Here is a 25,784-nt window from a genome sequence, read left to right on the forward strand (position 1 = left end):
CTCTTCCAGGCAGTGAGTTCCAGCCCCCTACAATCCTCTGCGTGAAGAAGCCTCCCCTCAAATCCTTCCAACAACCACCTTAAAACTATGCCCCCTTCGTAACTGACCCCTCCAACAAGGGAAATAGGCCCTTGCTATCCACTATATCCAGGCCCCTCAAAATTTTGTACACATCAATGAGTTCTCCTCTCAGCCTCCTGTTCCAAGGAGAACAAACCCAGCCTACCCAATCTGTCCTCATAGCCAAGATTCTCCTTTCCAGACAGCATTTCTAGTGAATCTCCTCTGCACCCTCTCTAGTGAACCTCGTCCTTCCTATAATACGGTGAACAGAACTGCACACAGTATTCCAGCTGTGATCCAACCAGAGTATTATACAATTTAAGCACAGCCTCCCTGCTCTTGTATTCTAGGCCTCGGTCATTCCGTATGCCTTCTTAACCACCTTATCCACCTGGCCTGCTACTTTCAGGGATCTGTGGACTCCAAGGTCCCTTTGTTCATCTACACTTCTAGATGGCATACTGCTTAATGTGTATACCCTTTCCTTATTAGCCCTCCCAAAGTGCATTACTTCACACTTCTCCAAATTAAATTCCATTTGCCATTGTTCTGTCCACCTGACCAGTAGATTGATATCCTCCTGCAGTCCATGACTTTCCTCTTCATTATCAACCACACAGCCAATTTTAGAGTTATCTGCAAACTTCTTAATCATGCTCCCTATGTTCAAATCTAGATCATTGACGTATATCACAAAAAGCAAGGGATCCAGTACTGATCCCTGCGGAACCCCACTGGAAACATCCTTCCAGTCACAAAAACATCCATCAACCATTACCCTTTGCTTCCTACCTCAAATCCAATTTTGGATCCAACTTGCCACTTGGCCCTGGATCTCACCTTGATGACCAGTACACCATGTGGGACCTTATCAAAAGCTTTGCTAAAGTTGTATGCACTACCCTCATCGACCCTCCTCAAAGAATTCAATCAGCTTAGTCAAACACAATCTTCCCTTAACAAATCCGTGCTGACTGTCCCTAATTAATCCTTGCCTTAGCAAATGTCGATTTATCCGGTCTTTCAAGATTTTATCCAATAATTTTCCCACCACTGAGGTTAGGCTGACAGGCCTGTAATTACTGGGTCTATCCATTCTTAAACAAGGGTACCACATTAGCAGTCCTCCGGCACCATGCCCAAATCCAAAGAGGACTGGAAAATGATGGTCAAGGCCTCTGCTATCTCCTCTTTTACTTCGCTCAACAACCTGGGATGCATTTCATCCGGGCCGAGGCTTTCAAAGCTGCTAAACCCCTTAATACCTTCTCTCTCACTATATTTATTTCATCCAGAATTTCACACTCCTCCTTGACAGCAGTATCTGCATTGCCCCTTTCCTTTGTGAAAACAGACGCAAAGTATTCATTAAGAACCATACCAACATCTTCTGCCTCCACACACAGATTACCCTCATGGTTTCTAATAGGCCCCACCCTTTCTTTAGTTATCCTCTTGCTCTTAATATATTTTCCTTAATTTTAGTTGCCAAGAATTTTTCATGCTCTCGCTTAGCATTCCTAATATCCTTTTTAATTTTACCTCTTAACTTTCTATATTCCTCCAAAGATTCTACAGTATTTAGCTGTCGATATATGACATAAGCTGGTCTTTTTTTTTTAATTTATCGTCCCTTGCAAGTCCCTAGACATCCAGGGGGCTCGAGAGAATTGTTATTCCCACCCTTTTTCTTTAAGGGCACATGTTTGGCATGAGCATTCCGGATCTCCTCCTTGAATGTTCCGACACTGATTTACCCACAAGTAGATGTTTCCAGTCCACTGTGGCCAAATCACTCCTCGACTTAGCAAAGTTAGCTTTTCCCGAATTTGGGACTTTTATTCCGTCTATCCTTGCCCTTATGCATAACTAACTTGAATCTAACTGAATTATGGTCACTGGCACCCAAGTGCTCTCCCACAAATACCCCTTCCACCTGCCCAGCTTCATTCCCCAAAACTAAATGCAAAACCGCCCCCTCTCATGTTGGCGTTACATACTGACTAAAAAAGTTCTCTTGAATGCAATTTAAGAATTCCGTATCCTCTATACCCATCACACTATATTTGTCTCAATATTAGGATAGTTAAAATGGTTTTTGGACTTCACAGTAATTTGCCAACATATATGCTCCTCTATCTCCCTCCCACTGTTTGAGGGTCTATAATACACGCCCAGCAGTGTGATCGCCCCTTTTTTATTTTTCAATTCAACCCATATAGCCTCATTTAATGATCCCTCTAACATATCATCCCTCCTCACAGCTGTAATAGTTTCTTTAATCAATACCGCGACCCCCCCCTCCCTGTCTTGTCTAAAAATCCTGTAACCAGGAACATTGATCTGCCAAACCTGGCCTTCTTTCAGCCATGTCTCTGTAGTGGCTATAATGTCATACTGCTAAGTGTCTACCTGTGCTCTTAGCTCATCCGCCTTATTCGCCATACTCCTTGCATTATAGTATATACTATTTAGCACAGGAAAACCTCCTTAATTACTACTTACTAACCCTTGTTTCCTGTGTCTTACAGAATCGCTTTCTAAATTCTGGCTATCCAATTTCAGCTTTACTTCCTTCCCTATTGAATTTGTTCTCAGGTTCCCATCCTCCTGTCAAGCTAGTTTAAACTCTCCCCAACAGCACTAGCAAAACTCCCAATGGTGAACGCCCACCAGCTTCTCAGGGCAACCGGAGATGGTAAAATTAATCAAGTCTTGCCAGTGTTTCCCGCATCCCAAGAGCTAATAATAACCAAGCTAGATTTATGGAAATATAGCTGCATTCTCTTAAAGGATGCTGGAAATATTTTACAACATAAAAGCAAGAAGCACTGTCAAAACCAATCTCACACTATCGATGCCATGTTGACTCAACCCTCCAATAAGTGAAATAACGATGTATGTACAATTACAATATTTATAAGCGATGTCTTCACGTAATGGTTAGATTCTTTCAAGTAACTTCAGGATAAACATGCATATAGCTTGTCAAACCTTATCTGAGAAAGGGACTTGGAAAAGTTTACGGACAACAATATCATCACAAATATGATGTGTAACATGATTAGCCGAATGTAATATGAATTCAATTTATCCAAGTGCATTTTACGACACCTCTGAACCAAAATATTTAAAATCCACTATTTGGACTCCACACTTCAAACACTATCCCTAATCATCGAAACATAGAAAATAGGTGCAGGAGTAGGCCATTCAGCCCTTTGAGCCTGCAACACCATTCAATAAGACCATGGCTGATCATTCACCTCAGTACCCCTTTCCTGCTGTCTCTCCATACCCCTTGATCCCTTTAGCCATAAGGGCCACATCTAACGAACTGGTATCAACAACTCTCTGCGGTAGGGAATTCCACAGGTTAACAACTCTGAGTGAAGAAGTGTCTCCTCATCTCAGTTCTAAATGGCTTACCCCTTATCCTTAGATTATGTCAACTGGTTCTGGACTTCCCCAACATTGGGAACATTCTTCCTGCATCTAACCTGTCCAGTCTTGTCAGAATTTTATATGTTTCTATGAGATCCCCTCTCATCCTTCTAAACTCCAGTGAATACAGGCCCAGTCGATCCAGTCTTTCTTGATATGTCAGTCCTGCCACCCCGGGAATCAGTCTGGTGAACCTTCGCTGCACTCACTCAATAGCAAGAACGTCCTTCCTCACATTAGGAGACCAAAACTGAATACAATATTCCAGGTGATTTCATATTCTTGAGAGGGGATCTCATAGAAACGTTTACAATTCTGACGGGTTTAGACAGGTTAGATGCAGGAAGAATGTTCCCAATGTTGGGGAAGTCCAGAACCAGGGGTCACAGTCTAAGGATAAGGGGTAAGCCATTTAGGACCGAGATGAGGAGAAACTTCTTCACCCAGAGAGTGGTGAACCTGTGGAATTCTCTACCACAGAAAGTTGTTGAGGTCAATTCACTAAATATATTCAAAAAGTAGTTAGATGTAGTCCTTACTACTAGGGGGATCAAGGGGTATGGCGAGAAAGCAGGAATGGGGTACTGAAGTTGCATGTTCAGCCATGAACTCATTGAATAGCGGTGCAGGCTCGAAAGGCCGAATGGCCTACTCCTGCACCTATTTTCTATGTTTTCTATGTGAGGCCTCACCAAGGCCCTGTACAACTGCATTAAGACCTCCCTGCTCCTTCTTCACCGCCTGATGTACCTGCATGCCAACTTTCAATGACTGATGTACCATGACACCCAGGTCTCGTTGCACCTTCTCATCCTCCCCCTCTCCCATTTTCAAAAGCCACCTCAAAACCTGCAACTGCTTGCCATTATTTTCTTCCCTCTGTAAAGCACCTTGGAACATTTACTACATTAAATGCAGCATATAAATAAAAGTTACTGTTGGTCTATAATGATCTAGCTGGAGAATATCACACTCGCAAGAGTACATGACCATGTGAATCCAGTTCAGCAACTCTGGGTTGCAATATTCATCAGACCAGGAACAATCAATCCGATTTGAAAAGCTAATGAATTGTGATATCACCAAAACCACAGGATTGTATAAAACTCTTCCCCTCCTCCCTATGTGCCTACATTAAGGATGACAGTACAGGTTGAAGCTCCCTTATCCGGAACCCTCGGGACCTGGCCTGTTCTGGATAAGGGAATTTACCGGACGAGGGGTGGTCACATTAAATTGGATGGTACAGGTACTGAGCAAGGGGATATCGGGGCTGGCTTGCTTGGGGCTGAGAGTGTAGCAGGGAGATCGTGGGGGTGGGGGGGACGATTGCGGGAGTTGGCAGCGAGGAAGGACTTCAATTTGTTCATGTCGGAGTTCTGCGCATGCGCCACCCGGTGGCCGGGAATGGTTCTGGACGAGGGGTGGTTCCGGATAAGGGAGTTCTGGATAAGGGAGGTTCAACCTGTACCATGGTGCATTACAATTTCTTCACATTAGTACAAATTACTCTTCAATTTTAAGCATTAAGTGCATTGTTTTAATGTGCGATTCATTCAAATAGAAATTGAAGCTTGTGAACCTTTCACATTCAAAAGAACGGTTTTAAACTCACCATTCAGTTCCAGTGCCCATTTTCTCTATGGCATACTCCCTTGTCATCTGTTGAGAATTAGAGCTTGCAGCTGGTGTGAAGAAATTTAGCTGGTGGCTGTGCTCCCCTTCTGTCCCGATTCTGCCCCACCCTCACCCAATAGCAACTCAAGCTGGGGCACAGTTTCATGGATTACCAGCGGCCATACAGCCGTATTATAAGGCAAGATCGGCACCTGCTTTAACAGGGAATTGGCATTCATGTGCAATATACTTCCAAGTGATATTCTTGGTTCATCACCGCAACTTGTTTCCACCATCAGCGCCAACAATGAAACACTTGTAAAGCACGGCAGCCCTGGACAATCTTGCCCCCTCCTTGAACCCAGGGAACTTGCAGTAAAATTGTGATATCCCAATAATGCTGCAGCTGAGATGAGTTATCAGGGATCGAACCTGGATCTTCATGTCGAATATGGTTCAGTATAGCATGGCACAATGTAGTCACATGAAAAGCTAACCCGAAAATGACTATGACCAAATTAAGTCACTCCTGCAACTGTTTCTTTCTCCTTACTGCAATACTTTTCAGATATTGCAACATTTCCATGTCAGATCTTCTAAAACCAACCCACAATTTAGAGGTGCTTGATGTAAAAACAAAACAGAACACACATTCAGATGCCACTTCAAACTCTAAGTGCCCAATTCACCAAACATTTTACACCAACAGATGATCGTGTTGAAGCAGGTGCTAATTTAGAGCTGGTGTCATTTTTATGGTAGCCCCACACAGTTACAAATTATACAAATTTAGTGCAATGCTCAGAGTTAGCGATCGTAAAAGGAAAGTTAATGAAAAGGAAAGTCTGTATCATGCCCATTATTTTCGCCTCATATCAGGCATCAAGATAATTAAAGCCATTTGTAAGCATTGGTTACATTCCAATGAAATCCAACTCATTACAGTCACAAAGCCAGAGTTCATGGCCACAAAGCATGCAAGTCTTCAGCTCACCTAATCTCGAAAGGAACCAATAGTCTGATGAGAGAAAGTTAAAGTTTCGGTGAAAATTCAAAACATGAAATTACTGGTTAATGTTCAAGCACAGTCTAGATTTTTAATAATGGAGAAGAGCGAGAGAGAGAACAATAAAAAACAGAACGGGGGGGGGGGGAAACAGACAGAGGGAAAGAAAAAAGGAAAAAAAACATGTGAGGGTAGCGGTAAATTAGAAAGAAAGGAGGAGTTGAAATTTGTAGAGAAGCAAAAAATTGGGACGAGAGAGAATTTGATTGGTTGAGTCCAATGCACTGACTTTACCAATCTGCCCATTTCTCAAAAGTGAAGAGACATAAATTAGAAGTACAAATGCCAAGCAGCTTGCTGCATCGCAGGACAGTGCAATGCTTGGCCATTCAATTAACTTCTCAAATGACTTTGTCTGCCAAGACTCATTTACAGTTACAATGATCGACAGTTAACAGAAGCTTGCACAGAAATACCAAGACAGTCTCAAGGTCACCAAGTTCAGCTTCTTCAAACTTGCAATACTAAATTTGCCAAGTAACGCTGGAACTGGGTTGCACCATGATTCTTGGGAAAAGTGCTGCAACATCTATCCGCTCAGGACCTTCGCTACCGTTACAGATCCAAATGTCCTCTGCTGCTCCACTCATTTAAAAAAAATCTTAGCATTTAGGATACTCTGACCTTTCCCTGCAGTTTACCCAATGTGTATAACTTGCACATTTCTCTGCATTGAACAGTGACCGTCACTTATCTGCCCACTCTGCTAACCTCTCCATGTCCTCCTGCATTCTTCTTCACAGTTTCGCATCGGTCCTCGTGTGTCGATGTCCACATCAGACAAATGGAAAAGAAAAGCGGTCCCTGCACCGGTTCCCAGGGCATATCGTTACCCACAACTACCAATCCAAAACACATCCGCTCTTTTCTCTGTCCCTCAGCTATCTCGGTCTTTGCAGATGCATTCCCTTTAACAGCAGGTGCCTTAAATTACATTACAAGTCTCTTATGTGGCATCTTATCAAATGACTTCTGAAAATCCAGATATACAACCTTCACCATATTATTAAACCTTGCAAACTCCACAAAAAATGCAATTAAATTGGTCAAGCACAACATGCCCTTTATCTATTGCCTATGCCGTTCTAAGTATTTGCTCATTTCATCCCACATTATGGGGTCCAGAAGTTCACCCACAGATGAGTTAGGACGAGCTGGTCTATAATTTCCTGGCTTATCCCCTTAACTGTACTGGGTTGCAGCATTTGCCACCTATAAAGCTTTGACACAATTTAAGTTTCTAACTATTATTTAGAAATTTATGGTTGGTGCCTGTTATTTCCTGCCAACGTCCTCGAATATTCTGGGATGGATACCATTTGGGCCTTTTCTATACTTTTAGTGCTACTAATATTTTGATACAGTTTCTTAGAAGATTTATCTCCAGTCGTGGCTCTTGCACATTCTCCTTAGGTACACCGACAGTCCCATTTGCACCTTCCTCTGTAAAAATGGAAGCAAACTACCTTTTAGACCATCTGCTGTATTCCATCAGCAGAGACTTTGCTGCCTATGGTCATCATCAGAACAGGAATGAGATACATGACCAGACAATATGTTATTCCTACAACAGATTATCTGGTCATACATCACATTGCTGTTTGTGGAAGGTTGCTGTGTGCAAAATGGCTGCTGCGTTTCCTACATTACAACAGTGACTACACTTCGAAAGTACTTCATTAGCTGTAAAGCGTTTTGGGACATCCTAAGGTTGTGGAAGGCGCTATATCAATACAAGTCTGTCTTTTTTTACTGTTTGCCCTGATCCTCTGAGCTTATTTTAGGGTATACTAAAAATAGCAATAAATTATCCACAGGAAACTTAAAATAGGAAAATTATCCACGTGGGACTCTCAATGTGCTACTCTCTACACTGCATTAAAATCACATATTTCCTATCCTTCTTTTTGAAGAATAAAACTCAGTACTTGAACATAATGTAACTATTGCAAAGTCACACCTACTATCTGCTCCCATAGCTTTAATGGCTGACTTAAGTTACTCTATATTATGCTCCAGTTTGTGATAAACCTACAATAATTAACATCTTTTAATCCATCCTCACGTACCAGCTGTACGGAGCTTACTCCAACACTCACCAAGTAAAGAGAGAAGGTGGTGGAAAAAACTAATGGCAAATGGAGTAAAAGTGGAAAAAGAAATGGATTAAAGTGCTAAAGTCCTAATGCATTCAGGGATCATGGCACAGCAGTGGAATCGTTAAACCGACTTGTCTGAAGTGCATGCTGCATCTATATAAAACTCAATCCATTGTGTTAACAAGGTTCTAACCATTGCAGCCAACCCCCTAAAGCTGCATCAACGTTACCAGGAAAACTACACACCTGCGTCTCTCCCTGACCTCTGCTGTTGAGGACACAGTGCCAGTTGTAGCAACCGCTGAAGGAACATTTTCTTTCTCTCTTTCAGTACTGTCCCCCGTCGAGAACCGATTTGAGGTACTACAGCACATCAAGCAGCAACACAAACAAGAAAATAAGCAAAGTTCAACAAACATGAAATTAAACCAACCAAAATCAACTGAGAAACAAACTTTGTATGACTTGAGGACCGACTTTAAATCTTACCAAAAAAAAGCCAACAATTTAGGGCCGACGCCTGAATGGTCATAATTTCTGTAAGGACACAAGAATATAAACAGGAGCGGGAGTAGGCCATTTGACCCGTCGAGCCTGCTGTGCTATTGTTGTTTCTCCAGTTCAACGTGCAACTTGTGAATTCTGCTCAGATATCAGCTGACCAGAAACTTTGTACTGTCCTAGAAGCAATTTATATTCTTTTGGTTTGTTGAGGATGGGAAAATTTATCACGGTACTGCTATGATTTATTTCCAAGTTGTTCACACATGAGGTTATTTTCCAGATTAAAAGGGCGGGGTGGGGGTGGAGAGATGGACGAAGAGACCTACCAAAGCTGGAGAGTGCAAATAGCAACAGAAAGTGCTGGTCGCACACGCCAGATCCAGTAGCAGTAGAAACGAGACGATGGAGGTTCCCATTTCAGGTCCAGGCTCCTCACTGGAACCAATGAAGGGTCTGCATCTGAAATGTTAGCCTGCCTTTCATCTTTCTAGACGCTGATGGACCTGTTGTGTATCTCCAGCATTTTACCGCAACACTATTTTCTTGAGTATTTGCAGGAACGTACTTGGAATGTGTTGGGCTTACTGGCATGGTCCAAAATACTACTTGTTTGCACACTTTTAAAGGCTTTGTTAATGTGGTTGAGCCCTTATGTAGTTGTTTGCGGCGGCATTGAATTACTGCTCTATTTTAAAGGGTGTCACTCCTCACCTTCCCATTCCCGACAACCCATCCGCCTCTTCAGGAAGTTGTGTTATGGTATTTATGAAGAGGAATAGAAGTCATGTGTAATATCATATCCCATATAATCCATAATGCAGAACATCTATGGCTTCACCAAGGCACGATTGGTATGGCTGGAAAAGCAGAATGGGAAAAAGTGTGCAACTACATTGTTGCCTGGCCACAGCACTTAAACATTCATTCATCAGAAAGGGGTGGAGTCTGTGTGGCCATGTTGGGCACAGTGACGAGTTTGGCATTCTCGCATTATACACGGGTGACTGTTGCGGGTCGACCTTTCCGCTCGCCCATGTCTGGTCGCTTGGGTCTTCCCCAGGCTCCCTTCAGACTGGTTTGTGCCTGCAGATATGGAGGACGGTGCACACAAGAGGGGAGCCTTCTGGATCAACTAGGATAAATCATCTGCTCTGCCAGTGCCACGTGGTCATCATTGCAACAGCTACTCAATAAATGCGCCAAGCCCAGATCAACCTCACACTTCTAATTGGGATGGTTGCTCCAAGAACCTCGGCCACGACTCCACAAACTGTACCCCCCCGTTATTCTTACTCAAAAGGCTCTTGTACATTTTCACCCTATTGTTTCCATTTAGTTTGTATGCTCCTCTGATTGTGCTAGCAATATTTGTTTAAGACTCAAGGGGGCCGAAATTTACCTGCGCCCGAAACGGGTCGCACCTTACGCTCCTGAAGTGTTTTTTCTACTGCGTCGGAGGAGGTCGCCTCTTTCGGTGAATTCAGCTCTTTGTAATTTTATTTTAAGCGGACCGGAAGTCGGTCATAATGGGGGCGGTAAGTACTCGAGAGGGGTGGAAGTGGAGGCGGGACAGAATCCCCACCGCTGTCAGTCAGCAGCGGAGCAGACATGACGCGCAGGTGTCACCACACTCTCCACTTAAAGGGGAGAGAGCCTTCGGCATTTTGAAACTTCGGTCCACTGGGCCACCAGGGAGTGATTCGGCCAGGCCAGCGGTCTGGCACCCAAGAGGGGGTACAAGCTGCTTACTGGCCGCCTGGCTGAACCCGGGGACATAATTGTTGGCCCGACCTGGCAGTCGGCTGACAAAAAAATACATGGCGGCTGTGGCAGTACACCCTCTCCCCCTTGAGGGGCTGCCGCGCTGCCATGGCTCACAGACTGAAAGCAAGGTGCACCAACAGAAAATGCTGTCAGGGGCACCGCAAGGCGAGTTAATGATTTTTGGAGCTAAATTCCGCAGGTGCGATGGAGATGCGGGAGATTAGTGGGCGCGCTCTTTAATGATGCACTTAGGACAGTCGGCAGCAGCGGGGCGAAGTGGGAACCGGCAGAAACAGCAGAGCTAAATTTCGCTGGCGGCAACCATTGGACCAGAAAGTCGGTGGCCGTTCAACTCCATCGCCTGGCTGCCGCTTTCTGACGGTAAGAGGTCTTTTTGGGAACTGAATTTCTGCCCCAAGATATTTAAATACTAACTGCTTATTTAGCTACAAAGCAGTATAAATATTGGATACTGACGCCATGGAAAAGATGTACAAGGATGGTACCATGGATGGGAGGATTGAGTTATACTGAGAGGCTTGGAAAAACTAGAACTCTTCGCCCAGTAGCAGAAAGTGTTAACGGGTGACTTAATAACAACGTTTTCAATGGGTTTGAGTAAACAATAACAGATTCTTCCACTGAACTAATAAGGGTCGCAACAATAAAAGCCTAAAAGGGGCAGAGGTTAGAAGACATTTCTTCAGCAAAGAGTGAATGGAGTATGAAAGGCTTTACGGTAAGTGGATATTGAAGCCACATCCACAACAACATTAAAGGGTGAATTAGGGTACGGGAAGTGAGCGAGAAAGCTTGGAGTAGATGGCTCTGATGTGCAGCTAGTAATGGCACTAGCCAATGGGCCAAAAGGCCTCCTTCATTGCCAAAATTTCAACTGTTTTCACTAACTATAAATCGAGTATCCTCAAGGCATACAAAGAAACGAAAACGCACAACATAAACAACAACAAAAAATTCAAAAGCTTCCAAAAGAGAATCTCTGCAGTCCATTCTCTTTACCTGCCAGATGAAGTGGATGCAGATGTCCTGGTAATGGGCTGCAGGCTATTGGATGAGGTAACAGTTGCTATGGTGTTGGTTGAAATGGCACTTGGAACAGGGCTGATCAGATCGTCTTTCCTTCTACCAAAAGAACTACTGAAGGGAAAGCAAAGTGGGGAGAAAAGTTCGTCAAACGACATCACCACATTTCTAAATATCGATTTTCAGTACAATTCCATACTCAATTTCTTTCCGAGTTCCAGCATACAAAAATACGGTGACAATTCCTCAATATCAAATTTCATGTTTTCTTCTTTTTAAAAAAAAATTGATGTTATAGGAATCACTTCGCTTTGGACAAGCAGAAACCCTAGCTTGTGAACCTTAAAAAAAAATTAAATTGAGAAACAATATAAATGCAAAGGTCTTTCTTCTCTTCGAGGATGGTTTAGGAGAATACTCGGTGTCAGTTTTCTTAGCAATGGAGCAAATTAATGTGTACAGGTATTCAAAAATAACACACGTCAAACCTAAAATGGCACACCACACCTAACCAAATGATCCTTGGTCTCATTCTCTGAAAGGTGCTGATTATATATAAATATACACACACACACACACACTTACACTTCATGTAGCAAAATATAGTGTGTTTTTCAGCAGCTCCATTTATCAGTAATGTTCAACAGATTCCCAAAACACATCATCGTCTTGTTTGACAGAAAATGCCCTTTTGTCAAACACCAAATTTCATGCAATACCAATTAAAATTCTGTATGCAAAATGAAGGCAATAACTTGGCCTATCCCAAGTTTTACGTGGAAATTTGCACAACTGTGTTTTAGTTTGCCTCAGCGGGAACATTTTATTTTTCTTTGGGCACCGATTCAAATGGAGATGTTTTGTGCAAATTGTCATCAAAACTTTTTCCAAGCATGACCGTGTTTGTGAAGAGCAGTTTTAAACAGAGAAAAAAAATTCTGGTCATTATTGCAGATTGCTCAGTTTAAAAATATCCTCGAAGTTTGGCAATGGTTTTTTTTTATTGCATCTAGTTTTCTGGCTCCGAACAGTATACTGAAGCTCAATATTCCACAACACGAGGGAAATAGTTTGACCAGATGAACAATGGTTAGTGTGTGGAAACAGGACTGGCACACGTGGTTATGGAAACGACTCAGAGTCAAATACATTGATGGAAAACTTGTAGAGAAATTCACCAGCCAAAGCTTTACACTTGCACTATTCGGGTTTGTTCCCAAATGGTGATTTTGGTTATTAAAATGTTATCCTTAAAACAATTATCCACATTCTTGCTTTTCCAGCGTAATAAAAGGTTAACCTTTCTGCAACATCTAGATTCGGCAAGATTTGTTCGAAAGCTCTTTCAGCCCCAAGACTGAAAATAAAAGTAATTGGAAGCATACTTTTTTTTTCCCTCCAGTGTGCCCATTTTACAGAAGAACGTGTCAGATTACAGGAAGTTACTGAAGTTTGGTGGAAGTACAATAAAGTAGTTTTAGATTGAAGTTTGAATTCCATCTTTGCAGGCAAGATAAATGGATTTGGACAAATCAATTTTGTTCAAAAAAAATCTTTAAAAAATAGATTAATGCAGTCAATGATAATGCAAAGACAGAATATAACCATTCCAACCAGGTTGAATTGCAAAAAGATCAGAAAACGGTGCTTTGTTTGGTAAGGCTCCAATGGACATTTGAAAGTTCTCAATATGACACTCAGCTGGAGACCAGGAGGTGTGCCACCAATCTAATGTTTAAAAGGATGTCAAACGAGTGACAAGACATCACTAAACTCGATTGATTTAATGGATTGTCAACAGATATGTAATTTATACTCACGATAGTTCAATGTTTTTAATGCTTCCACAACACATGCAGTGCAAAAATTGTAGTGTAGAGCAATCAAACCAGGACCTGCATTGGCTGTGCGACACGCAAAGACTCACCGACAAGGGTCGTCTACACATGGAATAATACTGGGCCAGATTCTCCTGTTCCTGGGCATACTGGACAACCGGGGCGCAACGGAAACAGGAATATTGAGCGGGGAGAATTGAATAACTCTCGAGAGTCTTCTCAATATTCCAACCATTCATTGAAATGGATGGAAAATCAGGCTCCCTTGCAGCCGGCCAACTCCCTGACTGATTTTCCTTTACGTGTGGTTCCCAGGATTTCCCAAAAATCCAGGAACACTAAAAGCTACCCAATTGTATCAGCTCCATGCAATACCTAGAGAAAATGGGCCAAATTCAATATGCCATGATGCACATATTAGAATGACCCATACCTATTTTCGTAGAATCATAGAATGATGCAGCACAGAAGGAAGGAAGCCATTTGGCCCATCCTGCCTGTGCCGGCTCTTTGGTACATTTATCCAATTAGTCCCACTTTTTCCCCATAGTCCTGCAGAATTTTTCCCTTCAAGTATTTATCCAGTTCCCTTTTGAAAGTTACTATCTGGCAAGAATGCCATGCACTGGGTCAGTAGCTGTGCCAGCAGTTATCTCATGGGGCCTGAGGTTATAGAGATTCGCTACTGTCAGCATTCTGACCACTGCAATGATCAAGATGCATCTTTTGTGAAGTTGCAATGGAAATGCAAAGGAACCCAAACAGATCACATCTGACTCATGGAGGACCTTTGTACAAAAAGGTCATGTAAGCCCTAACATAAATTCCCCCTTCCCATAAACCACAATTACCAAAACAATATATTTTTTAAATACACAAATCATTGATGGCCACAAAAAATGTCCAATTAAATTTAAAAAGCTAGATTTTTAAAAAAAACTACAAATATTGGAAATCTGAAATTAAATTGCAGAAAATTCAGTGTTAGAAGGGTGGAAAAAACACAAGTTACTGGTTTGGGTACAGTCCCTTCAACAGAACTGAAGGAGGATCTGTACCCAAAACACTAACCTTATCTTTTCGGTGTTCATATGGTGCCTAAGCTGCTATGTATTTTCAGCATTTTCTGTCTCCAAACAAAACGCCTGCAGAACTTAAAAAGACATTGGAGCTCGTATATACCAACACTACTGGCAAGGTTAGCAGACTGCAAACTGATGCTGTACTTGCGTCTTGTCCTGATTAAAAGGTCAGTACCTCAATTAAAATGTAGGGGAGACACAGCACAACAGTGAGAACACAACCACAAACACACGCACATCAGTGTGAGCTTGAAGCACACAAAGAGAAGCATTCTTGCCAAACTACGGTGACTGCCTTTTCACACAGATCAATGTTATACCTTTTGTAGATGTTGTAAGATGAATACTGAGTTGAAGTTGGTTGCCTAGACTTAGAATTAGTAGGATCCAAGCTGATGGCTGAGGAGGAGCTGGCGGGGAGATCTCTGCCACTGCTACTTCTGCCTATTGCTAGCAGATACGAATTACTGCATGCATACCAAGCAAGAGAGCACATCAAAACAATTAGAAAAAAAATGTAATAAAAGCAATAGAAACACATGCTATCATGCACAAATATAAAATGCAAAATAAAACTTTTTGAATATGCAAGCACTGACATTAAATGAATGACAAAAACTATAGCAAGTTGTTTGCAACATTCAGTGCAACTGGACAGCAACAAACAAACCTCAGTTTTAGGTCTAAATACAAAGCCTCTAACCGATAACATTTATTGGGATGTGTTTTTTGTATTTTGACTATTTCATGCAAATCCACGTCAATAAGAATCAATGACGTGATACCTCTACTGGGCAATGTTTTCCAAACATACTTTGAATAAGCTGCAAAATTCTGATGTTACTAAACTGCAAACGTGTGATGTGAATTTTTTTAAGATGTGTAGGTCAACTGGTCACTGACTGCACTTCCAGAAGTTAGTAATGAGCAGGGTCTTCGTTTTTAGTGTGCTACGTGGCAGAAGTTGTCCCATTTATCTGGTTTTTGCCTCTCCGAGGGATCCGGTTGGGGTTGAGCGTCGAATGTTTCGGTGCAAGAGATGTCGCAGTTGTGTGGGGCGGATTGGTTGGGCTGGGTGCTCTATACCTTTCCGCCATTGTTCATAGGTTTATATGTAACCTTCAGGGCTGCTGACCGAGGGCTGTGTGGCTCTTTGCCTGCTGGGACGGACATGATGGGCCGAAATGGCCTCCTTCTGCGCTGTAAATTTCTATGTTTCTAATATCATGAAAGTGGCATGCACATTATTTGTACTTAATTTACCCAATAAAAAACGCCACCAGTAATTGTTAATTTATTGCTCATGTGTTCATATCGTGTGCCAGGACTTCTCAAAGTCAAGTCAACTTCTAACAAGTTTTTAGGGGTGCAGGGGTGTGCTAACAGTATTAGTGGTTTGTATTCTTTCAATTATAACACATGTTCACAGACAGCTCAAGACAACACATGCATTTTATCTAGCAAGAAGCAGGAGATTACCACTTAGAGTAAGAGCAAGTTACAACAGTTCATAATACAGGTTGAAGTGCTTACATATAGCATCACTTGGAAAAAATTATCAACTTAGCTCTACTGTGAAGCCGTTTTATCGATGTTGAGATTTCTCATGCTTCCTTCACAAATGGAAAGTATAAAACCATCCTATTTACAACTTGCAGAGAGACCCTGTAATCACCTATTTTGGAGAAGGGCTGCACTGTACATGACTGCTTTCAGCATTTTGCTCAGGTACCAAAAAAATGCATAAAGGAAATTTGGCAAGTCGGGTACAAAAAAAAACGTTTATAAACGACTACTAAGGCATGGTGAATTCATCATTGGGAGAGGACAATTTCAACTTGGTCCGGGGACAATTAGATGAATTTCTGCAGAGAAAGGATTGAGACATGCCAAGAAAGCAGGCCGATTCTTGAAAATTGTCAACCCCAACAGCCTTTTCCCGTCAGTGCAAATGCTTCAGTCCTTGCGTGGCTCACACAGGGCTCTCCCTCTTGCCAATGAACTCATTATTTTCATGTTAAACTTCAGCCTTCTCTCTTGACCCTGGTTCCAAGTTGGAAGCCTTCCATTAATTTTTTTTTTTTTTTTTTTTTAAACGGTGTAATATTCTTAAAAAAAACTTTAAATTTTAGAAGAAAAATTAAACTTTTTGCCCCTTTAACAACTCTGTGTATTTTCAATGCCACAGGATAGTGTTGTGGATGAGGAAAGCCATCCAGAAGGAACTTTGTAGTCTCCCATTTCAGCATCCGATTATTTCTTAAAAGATTCCAGGGTTTGCAATCCACTATGATTCTTGGAAATCTATTCCATATGTTAAATAATTGTCTAAAAAAAGAATGTCCTGATGTCAGTCCTAAATTTATCGGTTATCAGTTTGAGTCTCTTAACACCATGTCCCATTCTCGCTATTTAACTTGAATATTACAAGTTTACCTTTACCCATAACAATCCTACATACTTCTAAGATCATCTCTCGAACACCTGATTCCCGGCCTGAAAGGCCCACATTTTTACAGCCTTCCCTCGCGAATTAGACCTTCGACACTGAGGCTCAGCCTCATGTCTCCCTTTCCTGCACATGCCTCCAGGGCTTTAATGTCTTCCTTGTGAATCAATGACCAGAACTGGACGAAGCTCTCGAGGTGCGGTCTGACCGGCTCACGACTTCCTCTTGAAGTGCATTCTACCGCGAACGTGACTAAGGGAATAACTCCTCGAGCGCCGACACAGGCGCAATGGATTCCTTCTGTGCTGTCAAATTCTATGACGTCACTCCATAGGACACACAAAAATGGCATATATCAATGGTTCTCAACATGCCTACTTGAGAAAGAAACCCCAATGCTGTTTGAAGATTGGTTAAAGTTGTTGAATTCAAGGAAGAGATCAAGGTATACTGCTGCAAAGATGATGCAGATGAGATTAATTTCATCAACAACACTTCGATAAGCCTTTCAAACTATACAATAACATCTGCCACTTCATAGTACTTATTACAAACTTCATGTCTAGTGCCTGAAGATAATATCACTAATAAAAGCATAGCCTGTGCAAAAATGTCACAGCTTATTCATAGCTAAAGCACCAAATTGTTCAGCAGTTAGATGGGGCCCTTACGGCTAAAGGGATCAAGGGGTATGGAGAAAAAGCAGGAAAGGGGTACTGAGGTGAATCATCAGCTATGATCATATTGAATGGTGGTGCTGGCTCAAAGGGCCGAATGGCCTACTCCTGCACCTATTTTCTATGTTTCGATGTTTAACACTTGGGAATCGCCTGATATTCGTCAATGCTCAATCTTGCAGAGCCTGATAAATAAATGACAGCGGTAATGATCTGCTGGAGGATATTACCCACTCCTCTTTTTTGACGCATGCAAGAACACAACAGCAGCCCAAAGTGATGAGGTAGGTTTCTCACCTTTACATTGGAGCACTCTCCATTCTTTGAAGACGAGCACCCTCCACAAACCATTGGCCATCTCCAAGAATAAGACACATATACCTATTGGAAGATTTTGACAGGTCCTTCTCATGTCATATAATGACTTGCCTTTCTGTGGCTGTATCTTGTTTTGCAGACCAGCGCCAGTAAAATTGCACCAACTGGAACAATTAAACATCAAGGACCCACCGTCTTGGTGTACAGTGGAAATTGCGGCACAAGAAACAGATCAGTCTTTGAGGTATGGATGTCATTCTCCTTTTTATGTTTGGGTGGGGGGGGGGGGTGGGGGGCAGGGAAGAGGAAGGACAAAGTAAATTTCAACTGGGAACAGCACGCACACAGACTTGGCTTTGCAGGTCCTCGCCTGTGCTGAGGTACCTTGCCTGCCACCAGGGTGCATCAATAAACCTGGGTGTCCATATTTCACCAGCATACGTTGGCAGCAAGTAAGTACGTGGAAATCAGGGCAATAGCAGCGGGGCTTCACGGGTCTTTATCCTCAACACCTCCTTTGTTATCATAGAAATAGATAATTATGAAACACTTAAAAGTACTGCAGGGATGGCATTTGATGAGCTACATAGCTTTTTCTCATTAATTACTCTTACTAAAGTAAACCTTTCTCCTCCTAAATCAGGGTTAGAGGCATAACATCTGATAAGTTTATCCAATAAGTCCCTCCCTTTGTTGTATGATGCGAATATTTGAACGCATGGGGATAACAAAATGAACAAGGACAAAGGACTGCAATAATCTATATAGATTTGGTGACTCAGCACTAGATTTTGCTAGTGTGTCGGCAGTTCAGATATTTCATAACACATCACCTCAAGGTAAATGGACTTTCAAACAGGGACCTGAATAGGAACCACTGGCATTTGTTTGGGGTGGGCTGGAGTGGATTTAATTCTAATTTGCTTCCGCAACCAAATTGCAACACAAACGCCTTGAGAGATTCCAATTACCTTCTTTGATAACTAGGCACTACACTGGTGACAGCAGCGTTTTGTGACGTAGAACCCTCAGTGGAGGAGGTGTGGTTCAATTCTTTCCTCTTCAGATCATCTTCCCAGCGTCGCCTTGTGTAAGAACCACTACGCACAAAGTTACTCGCAGAATCTCTGTGAAACAATCATCTCAGTTGAGTATGCATGAGGATTGGCAGGGGGGGCGGGGGTGGGGGGGGGAAAAGAGACTTTAAATGAATAATAAAATAAATTGGAGCAGGATTTCACCTGATTTCTCGCTCGTCAATGTCAGATGCACTGGCCAGTCTTCTGGATGGGATCGTTGGTGCAACGTACGCGAGCCTCGCTCCTTTCTGATCCTTTTCCTGTTGAGGGGGGGGGGGGAAGCAGATGTAACAAATTCGGCTGAAGTGTGTTAAACAATCTTGCTACATCCCTGCCGCATTTTAACAAAATATCAAAACATTTTGTCACTCATTTTAAAACAAAAGCAGAATACAGCGAATGCTGGAAACCTGTAATGGGAACAGAAAATGCAGAAAGCACTTGGGTCAGGCAGCATCTGCAGGGAGAGAAATGTCATCGAGCTGAAACATTAACTCTGTTTCTCTCTCCACGGAAGCTGCTTGACCCCAGTATTTCCAGTGTGTTCTGCTTTTATTTCATTGATGACGTTTTGTTCACACCAAATCAGCTCTCTTCAATTCCCCTGGCTCCCGGTGACTCTCCCAGAATAATGTTCCTGCGAAGGAGATTTAGCATTGGTGCAGATGATTCTCCCCATGTGCTGCGCCAGGTAGGTAGAATGTCGATGCCTGTCCGCCAAATCTTGCATTATGCTAATTAACAATTGCACCATGCAAAAAAACACATTACTAATGAGGAAGGAAATGGAAAATTGTTTACTTGCAGAGTTTACTCATCAAGATTGGAGACCCACTAATTGGGTTCACAAATAACAAGCAAGCTACAATTTTAAATCAAGTGTGCTGACAAGAATTTCTGGCTGACAGGTGCAGCCAGCTCTCAGAGCAAAAGACCAGGTACTGTTTCTTAATGTCCATCTGACCATTATTCACATCATAGACCGGAATAGTCCTCCTTCTACATTATTATACCAGAGAGCTACATTTCGAATTTAACATGATCACAAAAGTTCTACATTGAAGGCTCTAATCCCAGAAACTCAGGCAGAAAGGTGCAATCCTTAGCCAATTCGGGACACTACCTTGAAGAGCCATTCAGCAATAGGGCACCTCGTGTTGCCTGCTCTGTCCATTGCCATGCAGAGTCCATACTGCCCAGCTAAGCCTGCACCTGGGTTAGTTACTGGGTTGCTGCTTGTGCAGACTCTCCATCCAAGAGGTTGACAAGAAGTCATGCACACCTTTGGTGCTCCTGACAGCAAAGCTTACTATTTCTTCTGTTGTTTAGACCAACCCATTTGAGACTGAGGCCTCTCCTGGACAGAGAAGTTGCCACAGTTTGTCTACACCCAGAAGAGAACCAATGTGAACAGGGACCCTTGATGTTCTTTCTTGGTGGCATAGAAAGCCAATTACTGCACTTCAATGGCATGTCAGTCTTCAATCTACCTTCCAAATATTGTAAGCTCTTAAAACAAACAAGACTTTAGTTAGCATTGCACCAGGTTTCAAACCAATTTTTTTTTTTGCGGGGGGGGGGGGCAGGGAAGAATGGGGAAAAGGAGCAAACATGTCAATCACTTTAGATCCAGTTTTTGTCAGGCAATTTGGCACTGAATTTAAGTAGGCTCCAACATTAATTGGACAATACATGCATTTACTAGTGATCCAAAAACTCGGCTGCCCGTGTCTTAAGTACTACCGCTCACCCATCACCCCCTGTGCTCGCTGACCCATATTGGCTTCCGGTTAAGCAATGCCTCGATTTCAAAATTCTCATCCTTATTTTCAAATCCCTCCATGGCCTCGCCCCTCCCTATCTCTAATCTCCTCCAGCCCCACAACTTCCCCCAAGATGTCTGCGCTCCTCTAATTATGCCTTCCTGAGCATCCCTGATTATAATCACTCAACCATTGGTGGCAGTGCCTTCTGTTGCCTGGGCCCCAAGCTCTGGATTTTCATGTCTAAACCTCTCTATCTCTCTATCTCTCTTTCTTCCTTCAAGCTCCTTAAAACGTGTCACTTTGACCAAGGTTTTGCTCACTTGCACTAATTTCTACTTATGCGGCTCAGTGTCAAACTTTTATCGCATAATGCTCTTGTGAAGCGCCTTGGGACGTTTCACTACCTTAAAGGCGCTATATAAATACAAGTTGTTGTTACCTTCTCTTTGTTATCTAGAGTGGATGAGAGTCGAGGGCTTGAGGCCGAACGCATCACTCCTGTAACATCTCGCTCTTTCTGTGCCTCTTTAGAAGCACTAATTTCAGCCAATGCACCATAACTTCCAGTCTTCCGAAGCCCCAACCTCCAAGATGCTGGAGATGCATCTTTCTTCTCTTCCTCGTCTTTCTTCTTCTTTTCTTCCTCTTTTGAAGACTTAATGAACGGGGTGGCAAACTGTAAATGAAGATTTGAAAACTATACTGTGTTTGAGTGTTTATGAAGCTCCTGTCCCAGGACAGACCACATGTAAAGGTCAGGTGTCGACAGAACAACCATTCGTTCTTTTGGTACTCCCACTGTGACCCTGAACCTGAACTATCATGACAACTTCATTAAAAAGTACTACATTTTCAAGTTATAATGCATCAATTCATTAACATCTGTACCGTAACCTAGGTATTATTGATATGGCACTTTACTTTTTCCCCACACAGAGGAAATAAAGATCGATCCAGATCATACAAACACGTCCACAAAGATATTTTTCAGTCCTAATCACTCCAGCGCAATCTTTCCAATTCCGACAAAAGATGACCATTTCAAATTACAGCTGTGTAGTCAGAAATCCTTGGCTATTTTGTAGTAGAGCTTTAAAAACAGAACCTCTCTGAACTTCATAAGATTCTAGATACAACATTTAGCCCACTTACATTTCAGCTTTTGATGCTGATGTAAAGATTTTCCTGATTTCTTTACAGCACATCATCCAACAAGCAAACAGATTTAGGATATGGTCAATTCACTTCACCGAGACACAAAGAATCCAAACTTTTAGTACTGAGTCAAGATGACACAGAAACACAAACCATCAACCACTACAACTAGACGATTGGAAGATTGGCTGGGATCTGATTAAACAGCTTAACTTCTTTGAGGTCTAATGACGACAACATTTTAATTTTCAACCGCAATACGATAAAAATATAGGACACTGCATTCTCGAGGACGACAAAAGTAATTCACACAAGCTACAGGTTTGCTCTTCACACTAATGTCTAGCCATCTGCCCAAAAGAAGGCAATGGAGAAACCTATCTACTGCTAATTTGTCAGAAGTCATTTATTCTGACTAGTTCTGTGGTTTTACAACAGCACTTGTTGGACTGTTCTATAACTCTTAGGGCAACATTAAGATCTACATCAAGTTGCACTTCCACACAAACATTCTCTCGCTCTGGCTTAATTTCAAATACATTTGTCTGTGGGGTTTCCTTTCATTTCGGTAAGGTTAACTGGATAATTTATAAATGGAGGAATTCAGCTTGACTACATTTCAACAACAAAACAGTTGATTTCCAATCTGCTCCCAAATCAAAAAATTGCTAAGACGTCTTGAAAGTCGTCATATCATCTTTGACCGTAAGGGCAAAGGGTTAACACCACACCATTCAAGTAAGTTACATCATGGAGTATTTTAGTCTGTGCGCAATGCCTTCAGTCCCCAAGGGTGTGGAGGGGTGGAGCGAGAAACACAGGAAACGACTACTGTTAAACTACGATGTCACGAATTCCTCTATACTTGTCCAATAGTTGCTCATGCATTTTGATGGCAGATTAAAACAAGGCAACCAAGCAAACCACACAAATTCTGGATTTTTATTCAAATGTTCAGGTGTCAGAACTATTTGTTTAAAAACACGTGAAAATGAGTGTCATCACAACATGCACAATGAAACCGGGTACTTGTGGTAAATAGGTAACTGAACACAAAACACAAACTTCTGCACACAAAACACAGCTCACCATAACTTTTTCACCCTTTTGAGGCACAAGAACAATGCCAGTTTTACGCAAGCTGTGGCACCAAGATGTCGGACCGAATGGCTCCACCACAGGCATGAGGGGAGCAATGGGTTCATACTGAAGCCAATTAAAACAGAAAGTGCAATGAGAAAACTGCAAGGAGAAAGTGTGAATTCAGTCGCACGCCAACAGCGTGATTCAAATCATCGACCATCAGGAAACACTCAAAAAAAGGACAAGACTTCCTCATCCGACAGTATTACAATCAGAGAAATTTACAGCACGGAAGGAGGCCATTCGGTCCATGCCGGCTGACAAAGAGCTACCCAGTCTAATCCCACTCTCCAGCTCTTGGTCCATAGCCCTGGAGGTTATGGCATTTCAAGTGCACACCCAAGTACTTTTTAAATGTGGTGAGGGTTTCTGCCTCTACCACCCTTTCAAGCAGTGAGTTCCAGACCCCCACCACCCTCTGGGTGAAAGAAATTCCCCTCAAATCCCCTCTCTAACCTCCGACCAATTACTTTAAATCTATGCCCCCTGGTTGTTGACCCCTCTGCTATTATAAAACTGTGCAGTCTCAACAAACCTTGAATAAATCAGACCTAAATCACCTCTTAAATAGATAGGTTTGTGTTTAAGACTCGTTAGGAGCAGGATCTATTAAAATTCACAGTAGACAAGACTAAATCTTTTGAGCTTGTTCGTTGCTCAACAATTGTACATTGAGCAATCAAGCGTCGTTCAAAATAAGACAGCAAACATAATTACGGAACAAACTTAATTTGGTGCTGCAGACATGATGCAGCTGATGGCCAAAGATAAGTATCCGCTGACCAAGATACACAATCAGGAGACTTTGGTCAAGAGCACAGGCTGACCTCAGTCTGACTGGCACCCTGCTGCAGCAGTAACCAAGCTTTGACGCAGGTATAGGGGCTCCACTTGCACAGCAGTTAATGTTTTACTGTTACTGGAGCACAGCTGGAACATCCACTTTCTTCAAACATTTCATCGGCAGTTCTTAAAAGTTTCCAGACAGTGTGAGAAACCACCGGCTCCAAATGCGGTGAGCAGCTCTGTCCGAGAAGGTTTCACGCCTTGGCTTTACAGCCAGACAGGAGCTCAACATTCAACGTGTGTTGCTTCAAGTAAATGCACACCCTCAAACCGTTCCACATCCATGTGCAAGTGGGAGAATAATCTACCACGAATAGTTTCCATTGAAGAGCAACACAAATCCGTACTACGAATCATTAGCTTCAATGCGAAAAGCCCCTTTCTCACCTCACCTCTCCTACTCTCCCAGAAAGATCCCGGTTTCGAATTTATAACCAGCCTTGCAACAATGTACAATTCGTGACCTTCCCGAGTTCACGGTATATTTAAGCCTTCAAGTGACTTTCCCATTAATCTTTTGTGAATTCTTCGGAAATTTTAAGGGTCTTTTTCAAGTATTTTCAACAATACAATCTTGAGGTAGGCACTTTATTTTCGGGGTGACGGGGGTGTTCCCTCTCTCAAGAAGTTCTTTCATGGGCAGGTCAAAGGAGAGCGACAAAGCTGATTGGTAGAAACAGAGGGACTGAGCAATGAAGAAAGACTGGAGAAACTTGGGCTGTTCATAATTGAAAGGAGACAACAGAGTGGTAACGTTTGTGTGCGAGACCGAAAACTGTACAGAAAAAATAAATCTGGATACAGGTGTGACGTCCGAAATCCAGAAACCTCTGGGCCGAGGCCGTTCTGGATTTTGGGTATTTCCGGATTTTGGAACGTTTTTGCCTGGTCCGAGGTCGGTAGGGGAGCAGAAGGAATGGGTGGTCAGGGAGTGGGAGAGGTCGGGCGGGGCGGGGTCAGGCAGCTGGAGGTCGGGCGACCGATGCGGGGGGAGTCCGGATTTCAGAACATTTCCCGGTTTCCGGATGACCCCGCCACGGATTGGCCTGTTGTCCAGATTCCGGAACATTCTGAATTTCGGAATTCCGGATTTTGGACGGTCAACCTGTACACCAAACTAATCCGCAGGAATAAGACATTGGTTCAAAATAGCCAAAAAGCAAATGCAGGGCTGATGCAAGAGATTCTTCTTCACATGGAGTACTTAATATAATGAACCGGCTTACAGATAGGGAAAGCGAGGGAAACTGTGGCAACTTACTGGATGGCTTAGATAAGATGGGCTGAATGGCCTTCCTTCTCTGTATCCATCAATGGATTTAGTAGGGCTTGCATTTATACAGCATGTCGTTCAACTATCCTGAATAGCTTTACATTCAATAGACGACAAGCAAACACAGCATCCATTTTGAGTACTGCACGATCTGAAAAATAACCACCACTTGATCTGTTTTTTGGCCAGAAATATTGATCATGGCACCAGAACTCCTTATTCCTCAAACAGCAGCAAAGCATGTGCAACATCGATCTGAATTGCCCGATAAAAGCTCTGCCTTCCACTCAACACCTTTGAGAACAGCAAAATATTTGGAACACCACAGCCAATCTGTGTTTCCTGGGAAAAGCCCAATTCTTTAAAACCCTAATCGGAGCCAAAACTGTACACGATAACTGATCAATTTTAGACAGCTCTCGGTATAATCTCCTTGCCACTGGGCCAGTTCACAACAGGACAAATCCGCAGGCGATACACAAGAGCCCACCATTACGATCATCGACTTGAGTATTTTACAAAGCTTACATTTGCCCTGTGATAGACACAGTTCTGTT

General features: G+C 42.6%; 1 protein-coding gene across 11 annotated transcripts in view; it reads right to left on the minus strand.

Moving 5' to 3' along the window:
* Nucleotides 1-25,784, minus strand: part of ppp1r12a (protein phosphatase 1, regulatory subunit 12A) — a 212,502-nt gene that overhangs the window by 59,986 nt on the left and 126,732 nt on the right. For 4 of the 11 annotated variants that reach the window (XM_070900111.1, XM_070900109.1, XM_070900117.1 and 1 more), the window contains exons 10-17: nucleotides 23,055-23,171; nucleotides 21,250-21,486; nucleotides 19,207-19,304; nucleotides 18,937-19,092; nucleotides 14,842-14,988; nucleotides 11,578-11,715; nucleotides 8,536-8,652; nucleotides 6,119-6,142 (exon numbers count right to left, since the gene is read on the minus strand). In XM_070900111.1, the coding sequence (XP_070756212.1) occupies nucleotides 6,119-6,142; nucleotides 8,536-8,652; nucleotides 11,578-11,715; nucleotides 14,842-14,988; nucleotides 18,937-19,092; nucleotides 19,207-19,304; nucleotides 21,250-21,486; nucleotides 23,055-23,171 (1,034 nt within the window). The remainder of the gene's footprint in view (nucleotides 1-6,118; nucleotides 6,143-8,535; nucleotides 8,653-11,577; nucleotides 11,716-14,841; nucleotides 14,989-18,936; nucleotides 19,093-19,206; nucleotides 19,305-21,249; nucleotides 21,487-23,054; nucleotides 23,172-25,784) is intronic. The other 7 variants (XM_070900112.1, XM_070900110.1, XM_070900114.1 and 4 more) reach the window with 6 other exon arrangements.

This window comes from Pristiophorus japonicus, chromosome 15 (genome assembly GCF_044704955.1).
Source record: "Pristiophorus japonicus isolate sPriJap1 chromosome 15, sPriJap1.hap1, whole genome shotgun sequence".
Classification (NCBI taxonomy): domain Eukaryota; kingdom Metazoa; phylum Chordata; class Chondrichthyes; family Pristiophoridae; genus Pristiophorus; species Pristiophorus japonicus.